At 43.1% G+C, this 19,430-nt stretch overlaps 1 protein-coding gene across 2 annotated transcripts in view; it reads left to right on the top strand.

The window, feature by feature from the left end:
• The window catches only part of LOC122557045 (gamma-aminobutyric acid receptor subunit beta-4-like), a 160,936-nt gene that overhangs the window by 129,015 nt on the left and 12,491 nt on the right, over positions 1 to 19,430 (top strand). For both annotated transcript variants that reach the window (XM_043704281.1, XM_043704282.1), the window contains 2 exons: positions 5,759 to 5,979; positions 13,233 to 13,315. In XM_043704281.1, the coding sequence (XP_043560216.1) occupies positions 5,759 to 5,979; positions 13,233 to 13,315 (304 nt within the window). The remainder of the gene's footprint in view (positions 1 to 5,758; positions 5,980 to 13,232; positions 13,316 to 19,430) is intronic.

The raw sequence follows: 19,430 nt of genomic DNA, 5'->3' as shown, positions 1-19,430 counted from the left end.
AAAAAAGGTTTTGTGATTTACACATGAAAGAAGTGAAACTATCATGGTATTCAAACAGATGAAAGACTCAACAGACAATCAATTTTTCAATGTATAATTTCAGTTACTTCACACTGTAAATTTTTGCTATAAATTCTGTGTTTTAGGATTGAGCCCTCCACTACCACCTGATGAAGAAGTGACGCTCCGAAAGCTAGTGTGCTTCCAATTAGTGGGCGGCACGGTGGCACAGTGGTTAGCACTGCTGCCTCACAGCGCCAGAGACCCGGGTTCAATTCCCGACTCAGGCAACAGACTGTATGGAGTTTGCACATTCTCCCCGTGTCTGCGTGGGTTTCCTCCGGGTGCTCCGGTTTCCTCCCACAGTCCAAAGATGGGCAGGTAAGGTGAATTGGCCATGCTAAATTGCCTGCAGTGTTAGGTAAAAAGGGGTATGGGTGGGTTGCGCTTCGGCGGGTCGGTGTGGACTTGTTGGGCCGAAGGACCTGTTTCCACGCTGTAAGTAATCTAATCTAATCTAAACCTGTTGGACTATAACCTGGTGTTGTGTGATTTTTAACTTTGTACACCCCAGTCCAACACCGGCATCTCCAAGTCGAGAATCAATTAGTCTGCAATGGAAACGTGGATGAACTTCCACGTGCCAGCAAACAACACTGTGACCAAGACTGGTGAGAAAACCACTCTTGTAATGATGACTGGCCCCAAGATGACTTGGCTCACAATGGGTTTACCTTTTAAGGCAGATGACACAAAATTAAAGTCATTGGGCGATATTCATGCACAAAATTCTCCCAAAAAAGAAATTGCACAAAGGCATTGTTCACCGGAAAGGAGAAAGATGTTTGCATGATCATAAGCATGAGGCGTTTGAGACCAAGAGGACGATGCAGAGAAACAAGTTTGCTCATCCTGGGCATTTCATACCCCAGTCACGTAGACCATGATGAGGATCAGCCAATACTGACACAGTTGTTATTCTGGTGGTACTCTTATGAGTATTATTCAACCTTATTAATAACCCTCTCAAGAACACTGTCCAATAGATGATGAGACAAGTAGACATGATGAACTAAACCATAAAAATCAATGAACTGCAGTGTTGGAAATCTAAAATGAAAACAGAAATTGCTGGAGAAACTCAGCAGGTCTGTAAGTGACTGTGGACAGAGAAACAGAGTCAACATTTTGCATCCATGATCTTGACGGTGACGGTGAAAAAAGTATCAGCAAAGGTAGAAATACTTGAGCACCCTCATGACCAACATTATGCCAATAACTCAAAGAATCTTGGAATGAACTTGACTCAAATAATGACAAAAGAAACTTCTAAAATGTGGAATAGCTAATGTGCGTGATGGCGCTGGTGATGATACGTTGTGGAATTAGGATCCTGAATTGACTGGTACAACTGATGACAGCGATGAAGCTGGTGAAGATGAGGAAGATCATTGTGATGATGTTGTACACTCAAACTATAGGGACAAATTGATTATTGATTCAAATACTGTTGAGGCTGATTTTAAAGGAATTCAGTACAAAATGTCAATCACAGGGCAAAATACAGAATGCTATGGCATGTAATGCTGTCGTAATGCTTGCTCAGAGGCATGCAGCCACTGAATACAGATTGTTTAAACACCAAGAAGATAATGTAATGTGTGCTTAACTCCTTTCAGAATCTCTCGGAGCGAGTGCATTTCCCATGTGACATGAGTTGTGACACCACCATGCTCTATTAGATGAATTAAGTCATCAGTAACAGTGGCTTTCACACTCAAAAAGACTCAAAAAGCTCAAAAAGAAGCATAGATAATTGTGGGAACTAGTATTCCTGCAGCTGAATGCAACCCATGATGAAGGAGAAAAGCAACAGTTCACCACCGAAACAATAGCTGAGACACTGAGACCTGACCTGTCTTGGAGAGGGTGGATTCAATGAGTCAAACTACCAATACTGAAACATAAGGGATGACCCACAGAGCAATGATGGCCAGGAACCACAGGCAATGAAACCCATCATGTCAAGCTGTCCACTAACACCAGTTACAGGGGGCAGGCATCTCACATTTCCACTCAGCATCACAGGACACGCATTACCCTCTTGGTGTTTAAACAATTTGTATTCAGTGGCTGCATGCCTCTGAGCAAGCATTACAACAGCATTACATGCCATAGCATTCTGCATTTTGCCCTGTGATAGACAAAGAGGAATCCAAACATAGACAACCCATTTAGACCTTTATAAACAAATGAAACCAGAAAAGAGAGAGAGAGAGTGTAAAAGATTACTTTTAATTTGGAGATTGCAAGAAATGACTACTTGGTGTGCCCATGCTCAGCAACACCTCCTCCACGCCACCTCATCACCAACATGTTCCTTCCACTCCACCTCATCACTGACCAACCCCACCCCCCCTCCAAAGCTGCCTCGACACCCATGCCTCCTCCACACCAGCTAATCACCCAACCCATCCCATGCTATTTCGTCATCTAAACACTCTCCAAACCGGGTCATCACTGACACCATGCCACACCAGCTCATCACTGATATGTTCATGTAGTTATAACAAATGGTAAACGTAATTATTTTTCATAAATGCACTGTATCCCAATTTATCTCACCTTCAATTCAAAGTCAATAGAAAGCATGGACCAGGTTTCTGTACTAAAGAAAAACTGTACTAATTAAACTAAAGCTACTGATTAGCAAGACTTGGAGCTCAGGTTGAGGTTCTGGATGTAGGTTTGATCACTGAGCTGGAAGGTTAGTTTCCAGACGTTTCATCCCTATACTAGGTACCATCAGCAGTGAGCCTCCAGTGAAGCACTGGTGGTATGGCCCATTTTCTATTTATGTGTTTAGGTTTCCTTGGGTTGGTGATGTCATTTCCTGTTCTTGTTCTCAAGAGATGGTAAATGGGATCCAAGTCAATGTGTTTGTTGATAGAGTTCCAATTGGAATGCCATGCTTCTAGGAATTCTCGTGCATGTCTCTGTTTGGCTTGTCCTAGGATTGATGTATTGTCCCAGTCAAAGTGGTGTCCTTCCTCACCTGTATGTGAGGATACTCGTGAGAGTGGGTCATGGCTTTTTGTCGATAGATGATGTTCATGAATTAATTCACTCAATTAAATCACCTCTCAACCTTCTCTCTTCGGAAAACAGCCTCAAGTTCCTCAGCGTTTCCTCACAAGACCTTCCCTCCGTACCAGGCAACATCTGAATAAATTGCCTCTGAACCCTTTCCAGATCTTCCACATTCTTCCTATAATGTGGTGACCAGAACTGTATGCGATACTCCAAGTGTGGCCGCACCAGAGGTTTGAACAGCTGCAGCATGACCTCATAGCTCCAAACCTCAATCCCTCTACCAATAAAAGCCAACACACCGTATGCCTTCTTAGCAACCCTATCAACCAGGGTTGCAACTTTCAGGGATCTATGTACATGAATACGGAGATCTCTCTGCTCATCTACACTACCAAGAATCTTACCATTAGTCCAGTACTCTTTATTCATGTTGCTCCTTCCAAAGTGAATCACCTCACACTTTTCTGCATTAAATTCCATTTGCTGCCTCTCAACCCATCTATGTCACTCTGTAACCTACAACATCCTTTGCCACTATCCACAACGCCACTGACCTTAGTGTCCACTAACTCATCCTTCAACACCCTCATCCAGGTCATTTATAAAAATGACAAACAGCAGTGGCCCCAAAACAGATCCTTACAGTACACCACTAGTAACTGAACTCCAGAATGAACATTTCCCATCAACCACCACCCTCTGCCTTCTTTCAGCTAGCCAGTTTGGATCAGAAATTGCCAAATCACCCTCAATTCCATTTCTCCATATTTTGTGCAATAGCCTACCATGGGGAACCTTATCAAACGCCTTACTGAAATCCATATACACCACATCAACTGCTTTACCCTATCCACCTGTTTGGTCACCTTCTCAAAGAACTCAGTAATGTTTGTGAGGCACGACCTACCCTTCACAAAACTGTGTTGACTATCCCTAATCAACTTATTCCATTGTCAATGAATATAAATCCTATCTCTTTTAACCTTTTCCAACACTTTACCCACAACTGAAGCTCACTGGTCAATAATTAACAAGGTTGTCTCTACTCCCCTTCTTGAACAAGGGGACAACATTTGCTATCCTCCAGCCTTCTGGCACTATTCCTATAGACAATGACGGCATAAAGATCAAAGGCAAAGGCTCTGTAATCTCCTCCCTGGCTTCCCAGGGAACTAATGCAGCCCAGAGGAGTTATCTATTTTCACACTCTCCAGAATTGCTAACACCTCCTTGTTGTGAACCTCAATCCCGTCTTGTCCAGTAGCCTGCATCTCAGTATTCTGTTTTTTCCAGTGTGAATATTGATGAAAACTATTAATTTAGTGCTTCTCATATCTCCTCGGACTCTACGCACAACTTCCCACTACTGCCCTTCATTGGCCCTAATCTTACTCTAGCCATTCTTTTTTTTTCCTGATATACCTTGGGAAAGCTTTAGGGATGGAAAGCTTTCTGCAGCTAATACAGAGCAACTGATTCACTTGGAAAGTGTTTCTTACTTACTAGTTCAAAAATTCACAGCTCATAGCAACTGCTGCAGGAAATGGAAGTGGTTATCGCGATGTTTAACTGACTCTTTTTACCGAAGAGAACAAACAGCTTCTGCTGTGGAGAGCAGTAACACACCTTCCAGTGTCTTACTCTTTTTCTGTGTCTACGTGTTTGTAATTTGTCTCCAATTCTAACCTGCTTAGTTACTTGAGAATGAACCAGCTTCACTTCAAACTTTCTGTTCCTGGTAGACGGCACATTACAGGAATCAACAGCCAAAAAGAGATTGCAACAGGTACCAAAACTCCTTGCTACAAAATTATGCAGATATCCTGGTAAATCCATTTTGAAAAATGTTCTTGTTATTGTCGTCCACAGCTTTTAAAGAGTCAAAACTAAGAAGATGATTCTCGTACAAATTGCTTGTCTTTTAATGTTGTAATACTCTTTGTCTGTTATGTAAGAACATACTGTCACTAGTCTGTGTTTATTAAAGCTTTTGTTTAAAACTGCTCAATAGTATAATATGTGGAGGTCTTTCCTGTCGTACTAACATGGGCTTATCTGCAGTTGCTGATGGACGTTTTGTGTTTTCTTTCTCTGAAAATAGTCAGTGCTGTTATTCATAACTTTTTACAGTCTACCACTACAGCATGTCCCAATCCTTCACAGCCATTAAAATGAGAAAAGAAAATTTGCATTGATACAGCACTTGCTCCAGATGTCACATAATGCTCTCCAGCCAAAAGACTACTTTGTATTAAGTGTTTTCAAATTGTTTTGTAATATGCACTTATGTGCAGCAGCATGATAGTGGGCAGGTCATCTGTTTTGTGATATTGCTTGGGGGATAGATACTGTGGAAAAATGGATAAATATACGAGGGTCTATTACATTTGACTGAGGGGGCAGTCAGGTCTTTGGTTTAATTCCTCAGTAGGTTCGGCTGTGTAGCACACCCTCGGCACTGCACCAGGCGTATCAGCAGACACCATGTGTTCACTCCCGAAAACATTGGGTGAGCAATGTCGCGAAAAACAAGCTACCCACAGCAAAACACAGAACAGCAAGTGTTGTGCATGTTTAACCGAGACAGTGATTAAAAAATGCTCCTTTTAATATTTGGGTTTGATCAGCAAGGCAGGTATAATTGACCGATGTTTTTGTTTTGCAGGATTATACTATTACCATGTATTTCCAACAAGGTTGGAGGGACAAGCGTTTGTCATATACGGCTCTCCCGCTCAATCTCACCCTGGACAATCGGGTGGCTGATCAGCTGTGGCTCCCAGACACGTACTTCCTGAACGACAAGAAATCCTTTCTCCACGGGGTGACCGTGAAAAACCGTATGATCCGCCTGCACCCTGATGGCACTGTCTTGTACGGACTCAGGTAGGTGCTATGGCAGTTCATGCATCCTCCAGCTTAACGTACCTCTATCCATTAATTAACTGGGTGGCTAACATCAAAAGTAGGCTCCGTAACTAAAAGGTAAATACATGGGCATAAAAGCCAGAGTTGAACTGAAAAGATCTTTTATGATAGTGAGTCAGTGCAATGTGGAACAGGCTACCTAAAAGGATAACGGTAGCAGATTCAATAATAACTGTCAAATATTAGTTATATCATTCATACGATCACCAGGAAAATCTATTGGGGCTATTGGGGTTGGATGGGTTGCAAGGGACTAGTCTGAGAGTGCAGTCTGAAGACAGCACAGGCTCACTAGGCCAAATGGTCACATCCCGCACTATAAAATCCTCTGACAAGATTGAATTCTCTTGTTAATTTGAGAATCTTTCTGTAAGGCAAGTTTCATTTCTGTGTGATGGGCAGCGGCAGAGGTAAACATAAAGCTGAACGATGGACAATTCCAATTGGTGCTTAATCAGTCTGAATGCTACCTGGACTTGGATTACAAGATGAAAGAGAGTGGTCTCGCCTAATTAAACAAATGCATTTCCCTCATTTTAAAACTGTGCTGCCTCTATTTGATTACACTGTGATATGTTCAAGACATTGTTAAAGCTCCAGAATACTAAACTGCAGCATTTTCTCAATTACTGATATCTACAGTCTCTTTAGAAGCAAATGATTTGGAGACACCGGTGTTGGACTGGGGTGTACAGAGTTAAAAAACTCAACGCCAGGTTTTGGTCCAACAGGTTTATTTGAAAGCATTAGCTTTCAGAGCGCTGCTCCTTCATCAGGTGGTTGTCACCTGATGTTTCAAGTCCAGTAACTCTTCTTCAGAACTTTTTGATTCATCAGAACAGATATGGTGGCACAGTGGCCTCACAGCACTAGGGACCATCAGGCACATGCTCCCTGTGTCTGCGTGGGTTTCCTCCGGGTGCTCCGGTTTCCTCCCACAGTCCAAAGATGTGCAGGTCAGGTGAATTGGCCATGCTCAATTGCCCATAGTGTTCCGGGATGTGTAGGTTAGGTGCGTTAGTAAGGGGAAAATATAAAGTAATAGGGAAGGGAAATGGACCTGGGTGGGATACTCTTCGGAGGGTCGGTGTGGGCTTGATGGGCCAAATGGCCTGTTTCCATACTGGAGGGATTCTATGACGATTCTGTGATGGATATAGAGAAAGTAGCAGAATGGAATGGAGTCCTTGCAGCAAGCAGGGTGTGAGGAAGCGAATAGAAGGTAGTTGGGAGTCACACAGTATACAAACAGACCCTTTTACTCCAACTCATCAGACCAGATATCCTGAATTACTCTAGCCCCATTTGTCTTGATTTGGCCCATATCCCTCTAAACCCTTCCTATTCAGATACTCATCCAGATGTCTTTTAAATGTAGTAATGGTACTAGCCTTCATCATGTCTTAGATTAGATTACTTACAGTGTGGAAACAGGCCCTTCGGCCCAACAAGTCCACACTGACCCGCCGAAGCGCAACCCACTCACACCCATTCCCCTACATTTACCCCATCACCTAAAACTACAGGCAATTTAGCATGGCCAATTCACCTACCCTGCACATTTTTGGAATGTGGGAGGAAACTGGAGCACCCAGAGGAAACCCACACAGACATGGGGAGAATGTGCAAACTCCACACAGACAGTCGCCTGAGGCGGGAATTGAACCCAGGTCTCTGGCGCTGTGAGGTAGTAGTGCTAACCACCGTGCCATTTTCTGGCAGCACACTCTATGCACCACCCTCTGCATGAAAAGTTTGGCCCTTAGATCCATTTTATATCTTTCCCCTGCCACTCGAAATCCTTTAGTTTTGGATTCCCCTGCCCTGGGAAAAAGACCTTAGTCAACATATCCATGCCTCTCATGATTTTACAGAGGTCACCTGTCAGCTTCTGTCAGGTTAGATAGGGTGGACAGTGAGAGCCTTTTTCCTCAGATGGTGATGGCTAGCATGAGGGGACATCGCTTTAAATTGAGGGGAGATAGACATAGGACAGATGTCAGAGAGTAGTAAGGGCATGGAATGCCCTGCCTGCAACTGTCATAGATTCACCAACTTTAAAGGCATTTAAATGGTCATTGGATAAACATATGGATGAAAGTGGAATGGTGTAGGTTAGATGGGCTTCAGAGTTTTTCCACATTGAGGGCCAAAGGGCTTGCATTGCACTGTAATGTTCTATATTGAATAAGAAAATTTTAATCCAAGCCCTTAACACTATGTCAGTCCCAGTTTATGTTTGAAAAGTTAAAATTCTCTACCATTACAACCATATCATTCTTATAGACATCTGAGATTTCCTTACAAATTTGCTTCTCAATTTCCCACTGACCACTGGGGGGCCTATAGTACAATTCCAAGAAGATGATCATCCCTCTTTTGTTGCTCAGTTCCACCCAAATACTCCCAGGAATATCCTCCCAAAGTACAGCCATATATTTTTTCCTAACTAAGAGCGGCACTCCACCTCTTCTCTTGCCTACCTCTTCTTTCTATCCTTCCTGTCATATCTATATTCATCCCTGAGCCACTTTTCTGTAACAGCTATGATATCCCAGTCACATGTTCCCAATGTTGCCCTAGTTGATCTGCATTACTTGTTAGGCCTCTTGCATCGAAATAAATGCAATTCAATATATTAGTCCTACCATGTTCTCTGCCTTGCTCCTGCCTGCCTTGACTGACTTACGCCTCTTCTCAACTGTACCAGCCTCAGACTTATCTATTTTTTCACTATTTCTTTAGGATCCCTCCCCCCTTACTAGTTTAAATCCTCCCAAGTAGCTCTTCCAAATTTCCCCTCCAGGATATTAGTCCCCTTTGAAGTCAGGTGCCAACCATCCTTCTCTATTCCAAAGACATTCCAATGATCCAGAAATGTGAATCCCTACCCCCCCTGCATCAGCTGCTCAGCCACACCTTCATCTGCTCTATCCTCCTATTCTTATTCTAGCACGTGGCACCAGGAGTGTTCCAGATATTACCATCCTTGAGGACCTACTTGTTAACCTCATACCTAATTTCCTATATTCTCTGCTCAGATCCTCATCTCTTTCTGTTCCTATGTTGTTGATACCAACCTTACCCCAGTTCCAACCTTCCAGCTTAGCACTGTCTTCATGATCTGACCCAGCTGCCAATCTCCCTTCCCACCTATCCACTCCACCCTCCCCTCTGACCTATCACCTTCATCTGCACCTCCATCCACCCATTGTACTCTTTGCTACTCCCCCCACCCTCCTCTCTGACCTATCACCTCCATGCCCACCCCCATTCACCTATTGTACTCTTTGCTACCTTCTCCCCCGCCCCACCCCCCCCCCATTTTTCCTTAAGTTACATTTGCCCAAAACATCAATTTTCCTGCTCCTCGGATGCTGCCTGGCCTGCTGTGCTTTTCCAGCACCACTCTAATCTAGACAGCCGATAAAGAGGAACCAGTTGATATATTGTATTTCGACTTCCAGAAGGAATTTGCTGCTGTTGAAAATAAAAGTTTGTGGTGTTAAGGGTAACATATTGGCTTGGATAGAAGATTGACTGGCTGATAAGAAGCAGAGAGTATGAATTAATGAGTTGTTTTTTTGGTTAGCAAGATGTAACAAACCTAGATAAGGTAACTAAACTTGCTGAAATGCAAATGGTCATTATGAAGGTAAGACACGTAATTATGAAAGCTATCGGCTGTCTAGATTAGAGTGGTGCTGGAAAAGCACAGCAGGCCAGGCAGCATCCAAGAAGCAGGAAAATTGATGTTTTGGGCAAATGTAACTTAAGGAAAAATTAAATATAAAAGTAACAGATTATGCTTCAGTGATGCAGGGCACAGGTGACACTGCATGTGGAGTGTTGTGTACAGCACTAGACGCCATATTCAAGGAAGGATGTAAATGTGTTAGAGGCAGTATAGCAACTCAAAGAAGGTTGATTAGACTCATACCTGGAATGGGCAATTTGTCTTGTGATGAAAGGTTTGACAGGATTGGCTTGTATCCATCAGGGTTCAGAAGAGTAAGAGATGACTTGCCTGAAAATTACAACACCTTGAGAGGTAGTGACAGGGTGGATGTGTGGAGAATGTCTCCTCTTTTGAGAGAATGTAGAATGGAGGCTCAATTATTATCCCCATTTAGAATAGAGATGAGGCACAGCTTTTCTCAAACTCATGAGACTTTGATCTCTCCCTCAAAAGGCTGTGGAAACAGAGCCCTTGATATTTTTAAGGCAGAGGAATAGAAGGGAATGAAAGATTATCTTGGGTTATCAGGAATGTGGTTAAGATTACAGGTACAATCAGATCAGCCGTGACCTTATTGAATGGTTAAGCAAGCTTGAGGGACTGAATGGTAAATTCATTCTTCTGATTTGTATGTCTGCAAAGTGTTCTTCCTTACATTCCCCCCCGAATCTTTTGTCCAAAACCTTAAATTTCTTGCGGAGTGTACTGTCAGCCAGTGGGAATATCTTTTCTTTGATTTTTGGTGTTTGAGGTTTAATAAACGTTTAATGATCAACGTTTAACAGGAGACAGTCTCAGAATAACAGGGTGTCCATTTAGCACTTTAAGGCTCAATGGGGCCAAATGGCAAGTTTTGCCATGTTTCCTGGAGGCCCAACCTCTCTTTATTTTGTCCACCTTATTCAAATCTCCCCCACAATCTCTTTCACTCCACAGAGAACAACCTCACCTTCTCCAACTTTCTCCTTGTCATTAACATTTCTGATCTCTCAAACATTCTGGTAAATCTTCCTGCAACCTCTCAAGGTCCCTCATGTCCTTCCTAAAGTATCAAGACCAAAACTGAATGCACTGCTGTAGTTGTGGATGAACCAGATCTTTATAAAGGTTCAGGTTTTGTATCAATATCTCGATTTATGAAACCCAGAGTCCCATAGGATTTGCTAAACACTGTCTGAAAATCTTTAATGATCAACGTACATCCCCTGTCCCTGCAAATTACTTAGAGATTGGCCATTCATTCTGTATTTCCTCTCCCTACATGTTCCACCAAAACTACATCACTTCATAATTCACTGTGTTAAACTCTATCTGCCTCTTGTCTTCCCGTTGTGCCAATCTATATCTTGTTGGAGTTGATTAGTATCAGCTTTGCTGTTTGCCACATGTTTGTTATCATCAGTAGATTGTAAGATTCTGTTCTGTATTCCAATTTCCAAATCAATTAATTGTAGGAAAAGAAGCCTAGATCTCAGCACTGCCCCTTGGTGAACACCTCTACCTATTATCCTGCAGTTTGAACAACATTTACTATAACTCTCTGTTTCCTGTTCTTAAGCCAGTTAGTTTCCAGTTGAGCATTAATGATCCTATTCCATAGTTCTCAATGTTATCAATCATCTTTTGTGTGATACTTAGTCATACAATTTCTTAAAATCCACATAGACAACATCCACCACATTCCCTTCATCAACATTGATTAGATTACCTACAGTGTGGAAACAGGCCCTTCGGCCCAACAAATTCACACCGACCCTCCAAAGAGCAACCCATCCAGACCCATTGCCCAACATTTACCCCTTCGCCTAACACTACGGGCAATTTAGCATGGCAAATTCACCTAACCTGCACATTTATGTACTGTGGGAAACCCACACAGACACAGGGAGAATGTGCAAACTCCACACAGACAGTTGCCTGAGGCGGGAATTGAACCCGGGTCTCTGGCGCTGTGAGGCAGCAGTGCTAACCACAGTGCCACCGTGCCGCCCACAAAAAAATTTCTCCCTTTGCTGGGTGGCTTTAGGGGCCTGACTCCAGCAGAATCTGAATTTTTACTTCTTCAAAATATTCAACAAGATTTGTTGAAAAACCATCTGTCTTTTCCTAACCAATGCTGGCTCTCCTCCATTCACTCAATCCTCTCTGAGTGCTGGGGTGTCTTCCTTCATTATTGTGTCTAAAAGCTTAAACACCTCTGATGTTAAACTGACTCGCCTGTAGTTACTAAAAATGTCCTTGTATGCTTTCTTGAATATTTGGCAATCATTTGTCAACCTCAATCCTCTGGCACTCCTATCCCTCTGTACCCCAGGAAAATTGGACCCTCTGCTGTCTCCAACACATATCTTTTAAAAAGCTGAGGTACCAAGCCATCTTGACCATGTGAATTATCCACACTTAAACAGTCCCAGCCTTCCAATACATTGTTCTTTATTCTTTCTTGGATATGGTTGTCACAGGCAAGAGAACATTTATTGCCTATTCCTCATTGGTCTTGAGAAAGTGGTTGTATATGGTCTAGTGAGAAATGTTTGAGAGATCTAGTGAGATACGTTTGAAGCATCAAGTGAGGTTGTGTTGATCCATTTGGTGAGATATGTTTGAGGGATCTGGTGAGATTAGACTAAATATTTCAAGAGGTTTGTTGAATAATCTGGTGGGATGTGCTTAAGAGATCTGATGAGCTAGACAAATCTTGAGTATTTTGATAAATGGAACTTTGTTAAAACAAAATTAAAAAACCCAAAGCAAACTCCTTCCCCAAATCTGAGTATTTTCCATTATCAACCCGACAGTGGTCGGTCCCCTTGCAGACCCTCCCTGACATTGTCTAGACTAACTGATAAGGAGGACAATCAAAATCAATGAGAGTGCCTATCTGTCTTTCAGGTGAGATGTTACACACAGACTCAGTCTCGCCCCTTGGTAGAGATGGAAATCAGAAAGGAGCAAAGAACATTCTGGTTATATATTGGGCAATGGTTATTCTGCTAGGAGAATGTGAGGACTGCAGATGCTGGAGATCAGAGTTGAGAGTGTGGTGCTGGAAAATCACAGCAGATAGGGCAGCATCCAAGGAGCAGGAGAATCAACGTTTCAGGCATAAACCTTTTATTCCTGATGTAGGGCTTGTGCCCGAAACGTTGATTCTCCTGCTCCTCAGATGCTGCCTGACCTGCTGTGCTTTTCCAGCACCATATTCTCAATAATAGCTATTCTGCAGCACATGTGACCAACTGGCAATACCTTTACTCTGATGCGCCATCAGAGCTCCCTCAAATTTGCCAGTTAATGGAACAACAGCTGTGAGGTAGAGTCAGGACCATAGGAAGATTCCGTGTTGGTGTCTTTAGAACGCAGTGATGGGATTTAAGGCTCAGTATGAACAGCTGAGGTGTGACTAGTTGGGATTCTGACTGGCCTGATGAGAGCCCACACTAACTGTTGTTTCTGGTTTTCTTATTTTTAGGATCACCACCACAGCAGCTTGTATGATGGACTTGCGCAGATACCCCCTAGATGAGCAGAACTGTACTTTGGAAATAGAGAGCTGTAAGTTCGACTCAAGGAATTACTATCTCATTCAGGGTTTTATCAACCATTCACACTGAGCCAAGGGTTTCAGCATGCAGTCATTCGGGATCACAAGGATTCAATTTCTTTTCCTTCCCCTCCCCTCCATCTCAAAGGTATTCTATCATTGGGGACTTCACCCAGTGCTCAAGAACTTAGTGGACAACAGCACAGTAAATATCAAGGGGAATAATGTGATACACAGACCCACACACTGACAAAAAAAAACCACAAATAGACAGACGTACACACATATGTACAATCTCATTACAGACAGTTTCACAGATATCATTGCAAACACACAGGCTCAGAGGTGGAACCACATACAATGCCCATACAGATGCCCACACCCATCCACAAACACACAGACTCACATACATATTCACTCTCTCTCAGAGTCACTCTCACCCCTCTGGCTTGGTCCACAGAGACCCTATGTCCAAACCACACACAAGCATAGCCACATGTCCAAACAAACAGGCCCACAAAGCAACACACACCTACACAGATTTCTGCACATGGATGGTAATATGTGTACACAGACATATCAATACTCAAAACACAAACACACATATGGATCCACATCCTCACACTGACACAGATCCACCAACACACTCTGATATACAGAGATATACACAAACACACACATTATAAACAGTATTGGAATCGAGACCATATTTGTTATGGGGTTAGTGCCCAGTGATCTTAATATCTGATAAGACAGAGTTTTAACAGGAGAATAGATAGGACTGGATAACTTTGATTTAGGTTTTTGTTATTAGTGATTACTTTACTGAAGCACAAACACACAATGTTGCAGCTTTTGTTTTAGTATTAAGTGTATAAATGACAGAAGTGAAGATAAACAACAGAGAAAACTCTATTCCCTTGTAAGACATATTTTTAAACGCGCAGTAGGAATGAGTCAAGCCACCTTTATAGATTAAACAGAAACAACAGCTTTATATCAGAACCAGTACATCCTGGTACAGGTTATAAACATTGATGCAATTCTAAGAGCATCTCGCACTGTGTCTCCAGCAAAATCCAGTCTAGTTCATCTCCGGGGTAGGGGGGGGCGGGTGGTGAGAGAGAGACTTTGATGGGCTTGAACTAATTAAAATTTCAACTTCCCTTCCAGAACTATAGTTATTTCTTGCTTAATTATTATGCTGCTGATGTTAGTTTTCTTCCAGTTTGAAACTATTCCTAGCTTTAATACATTTTCTTATTTTAAATATCTTCAAAAGCACTTAACTCCACTTTTATTCCAATAACTGTATCCCAGCACTCAGTCTGGAAATAATGGTAACTTCTTTATCTAAAATTGGTTTATTATTTTAAACTCATGCTTAGACATATTGCTTAGCACATGTTACTTGTCACTTAATACACATTTCTCTCTCAAATGAGTTTCCAGCACAGGTTCAAAATGAAAGTCAGTGTCTGAAAAGTATTTCCAGTAAGCCCTCTGGGTAGTTACCTTGGGATTCTCACTTGGTATTATGGATATTGATGAAGGAGCAGCGCTCTGAAAGCTCGTGCTTCCAAATAAACCAGTTGGACTATAACCTGGCGTTGTGTGACTTTTAACTTTGTAAAGTTAACACCTGCATCTCCAAATTTGGAGGTTGTATGGATGTGCAGGTCAGTGAATTGGCCATGCTAAATTGCCCGTAGTGTTAGGTAAGGGGTAAATGTAGGGGTATGGGTGGGTTGCGCTTCGGTGGGTCGGTGTGGACTTGTTGGGCCGAAGGGCCTGTTTCCACACTGTAATGTAATCTAATGTAAAGTATAATGTACATTGTTTTTATTGAAATAATCATCCAATAAAAACCCTCAGCTGATACTGTCTCCAATACACAGGCAGGCAGTACATTCCAGACCTTAACTACTTTCCTGTGTGGGAAAAGATTTTTCTCAAATCACATGTACTTTTTTTTTTACAAATTATCTATGTGCCCTCTCATTCTTGATACTTTTGCAAATGGGAACAGTTGCTCCCTGTTTCGTCTGACTGGATGTCAGATGATTTTGATAGCTTCAATCATATCTTTTCTCAGTCTCCTCCTTGACATTGAAAACAGCACTAAATTCTCCAATCTATCACCTTAATTGGAATTTCTTATCCTTGGAATCACTGTTATAAATCTGTACTTTTTTCATTCATTAAAGTGCTTGGGGGATGCTGGCTGTGACAACATTTATTTCTCCTCCTGAATTGCCCTGAAAAACTGGTGCTGAGCTGCCTCTTGAACTGTTACAGTTCATTTGGTGAAGGGACACATAGAGTGATGTTAGGGACGGAATCCCAAACTTTTTACCCAGCAACAGTGAAGGAACAGAGATGTATTTCCAAGTTAGGATGGTGAGTGACTTGAAGAGAAACTTTCAGATAGTGGTGTTGCCATGGATCTGCCATCCTTGTTCTTCTCGATGGAAGTGGTCATGGGTTTTGAAGGTGCTGTCTAAGGAGCCTTGGTGAATTTCTGCAGTGATTCTTGTAACTAGCACATAGAGCTGCTACTGAGCATTGGTGATGGAGAGAATGAATGTTGGTGGATGGTTTGCCAATCAATGGGCTTCTCTGTCTTGGACAGTGTCAAGCTTCTTGAGTGTTGTTGGAGCTGCACTCATCCAGGCAAGTGGGGAGTATTCCACCACGCTTCTAACTTGTGCCATGTAGATGGTGGACAGGCTTTGGAAAGTCAGGCAGAGATTTACTCACTGCAGGATTCCTCGCCATTGACCAGGTCCTATTGCCAGTGTATTTATATGGTGAGTCCAGTTCAAGTTTAGATCAATGATAACCTCAAAGATGTTAAGTGTGGGGGATTTAATGATGGCAATACCTTTGAAGATCGGGGGCAATTGTTAGACTCTTCATTTTTAGAGATGATCATTGCCTCATGATTGTGTGTTGCGAATGTTACTTGTCACTTTTCAGCCCAAACCTGGATATTGTTCAGGCTGTTCTGCGTGCAAAGATATCGAGTCAGACAGTCAGAGGTCTACAGCACGGAGAAAAACCTTTTGGCCCTTTGTATCTTTACTGGTTAAAAGAAAGCTTTTAATTCCATTTTCCAGCCCCAAGCCTTGGCATCGTAAGTATACATCTAAATAATTGTTAAATGTAATGAGGGTTTTTGCCTCAACCACCCTTACAGACAGTGAGTTCCAAATTCCCATTATTCTCTGCATGAAAAGATTTTTCTTCACATTTCCTCTAAACCTTCTCCCCTTAAATTTCCATCATTGTAATCTTCATCATTAATCACTCCACCAAGGGAAACTGCTTCAGTTTCTAAGGAGTTGTGAACGAAGCTGAACATAGTGCAATCATCAGCAAACATTCTCACTACTAACCTTACAATGGAGTAAAGGTCATTGATGAAGCAGCTGGAAATGGGTCTAGGACACTACCCTGAGGAACTCCTGCAGAAATGTCTTCTTTTGTGCCAGATATAAGTCTAGCAGGGGAGAGTTTTCCCTCTGATTCTAATTAACCTCAATTTTCCGAGGGCCTTTTGATACCACACTCTGTCAAATGTAGCCTTGATGTCAAGGGCTGTCAGTCTCCCCTCCCTTCTGGAATTCAGCTCCTTTTTGCCCATGTTTGAACCAAGGCTGTAATGAGGTCAGGAGCTGAGTGACCCTAGTGGAACCCAAACTGGGTGTCACTGAGCTGGTTATTGTTGAGCAGGTGCAGCTTGGTGGCACCTTCCATCACTTTACTGATGATCGAGAGTAGGCTGTTGGAGCAGTAATTGGCTGGGTGGTATTTGTCCTGCTTTCTGTACACTGGACATATCTGGGCAAATTTCCACATTGTCGGGGAGATTCCAGAGTTGTAATTGTACTGAAAGAGCTTGGCCAGAGGTGTGAATAGTTCTGGAGTACAAGTCATCAGTACTATTGCTGAAATGTTGTCAAGGACCATAGCCTTTGCAGTGTCCAGTGCCTGCAACTGTTTCTTGATAACATGTGGAATGAATCAAATTGGCAAGACTGGTATCTGTGATCTGGTGACCACTAGAGGAGGCCAAAATAGATCATCCACTCGACACTTTTGGCCGCATATTCCTGTGAATGCTTCAGCCTTCTCATTTGCATTGGACTCTTCCATTGTTGAGGATGAAGATACTTGTGACTCTCCTTCTCTGTGAATTGTTTAATTGTCCACCACCATTCATGACTGGATGTCGCAGGACAGCAGAACTTAGCTCTGGTGTTGGTTGTGGGATTGCTTAGCTTTGTCTAGAACTTGCTGCTTATGCTATTTGACATGTAAGTGGTTCTGTTTTGTGGCATCACAAGGTTGACACCTCATTTTCAGGTATGCCTGGTGCTGCTCCTGGCATACCCTCACCATTGAACCAGGGGTGATCCCCTTGGCTTGTTGGTAATGGTTGAGTAGGGGATATGCTGGGCAATGGGGTTGAAGATTGTGCTGAAGTCCAATTCTGCTGCTGTTGGCCCATAACACCTCATAGATGCCTAGTCTTGAATTGTTAGATCTGTCGATGTCCGTCCCATTGATCACAGTGATAGTCTCACGTAACAGGATGGAGGGAAATCTCAATGTAAAGGTTGTACCAATACTGTCGTGGTAAGTGCAGCTGCAGCTGGCAAATCGTCAAGGATGAGGTCAAGTACAGGTCGTTATGTTATAACGTGCATTTCGTCAATGCGCATTCGCTGTAACCCGATTGACGAATTGCAGATGCTGTTTCTACAGCGCAAACTTTTAAAATGTATGTTGGCAGTAACGCAATTACAGCGCCAACACTTTAAGCGCTGTTTTAAAGCATGATTTTTCTACAACATGTCGTTGCACAAAAACACAGCCATCATATTATAGAAGACCTGACTGCATATTTATCCCTCCAGTTGGTCATCTCACCACCTGCCGTTGACCCTGTCTAGCAGCTATGTCCTTGGCGACCCAACCAGCTCGATTAGTAGTATTGCTGCTGATGGTGATGGACATTGAAATTCCTTATCCAAGAGGACATTTTATGTGCTTGCCACCCTCAGTGCTTGCTCCAAGTGTTGTTCAATGTGGAAGATTACCGATTCATTGGCCAAGGGAGGACAGTGCGTTGTAATCAGCATGAGGTTTCCTTAGACTTATTTGACCATGGGGTTACATGTCAATGCTGAGGTCTTGAAGGGCAACTCCCTCCCAACTGTATACAGAACAACCTCAGTTATCTGAGCATCAATTGTCCAAATTTCAGAGATCTCAAGGTCCCGTTATCTGTTATCTGAACAATCAGTTATCCAAACGCACAGTTATCCGAACAAAATACTCCTCGCCTGTCATGTTCGGATAATCAGGTTGTTCTATACACTGTTCCACCATCTCTGCTGGGACTGTCCTGTCGGTGAGACAGGATATATCCAGGAATGGTAATGGTAATGTCTGGGACATTGTAAGGTACAATTCTGTGAGTATGACTCTGTCAGGCTGTTTCTGCCTAGTCTGTGAGACAGCACTAGCCTCCAGATTTTACTGAGGAGGTTTTTTACCACTGTCACTGCAGGTGGCTACATTGATGCCAGATGGTCTACCTAGTTTCAGTGGCTCAGTGGTTAGCACTGCTGCCTCACAGCACCAGGGACCCAAGTTCAATTCCCACCTCTGTGTGGAGTTTGCACATTCTCCCCATGTCTGTGTGGGTTTCCTCTGGGTGCTCCGGTTTCCTCCCACAATCCAAAGATGTGCAGGTCAGGTGAATTGGCCATGCTAAATTGCCCGTAGTGTAAGTCAAGGGTAAATATAGGGTAGGGGAACGGGGCTGGGTGGGTTACTCTTCGGAGGGTCGGTGTGAACTTGTCGGGCCAAAGGCCCTGTTTCCATACTGTAGGAAATCTAATCTACACTTCCTCCTGCACTCCCTCCTACATTCCCTTCTGCACTCCCTCCTACATTCCCTCCCGCACTCCCTCCTGCACTCCCTCCTACGTCCCTTCCAACATTCCCTCCCGCATTCCCTCCCGCATTCCCTCTCGCACTGTCTCCTGCACTCCCTCCCACACTCCCTCCCGCATTCTCCGACGCACTCCCTCCCGCACTCCCTCCTACTCTCCC

This window comes from Chiloscyllium plagiosum, chromosome 15, assembly GCF_004010195.1.
Source record: "Chiloscyllium plagiosum isolate BGI_BamShark_2017 chromosome 15, ASM401019v2, whole genome shotgun sequence".
Taxonomy (NCBI): Eukaryota; Metazoa; Chordata; class Chondrichthyes; order Orectolobiformes; family Hemiscylliidae; genus Chiloscyllium; species Chiloscyllium plagiosum.
Note: the sequence above shows the minus strand (reverse complement) of the source record. Positions and strands in the feature narration are given on the sequence as shown.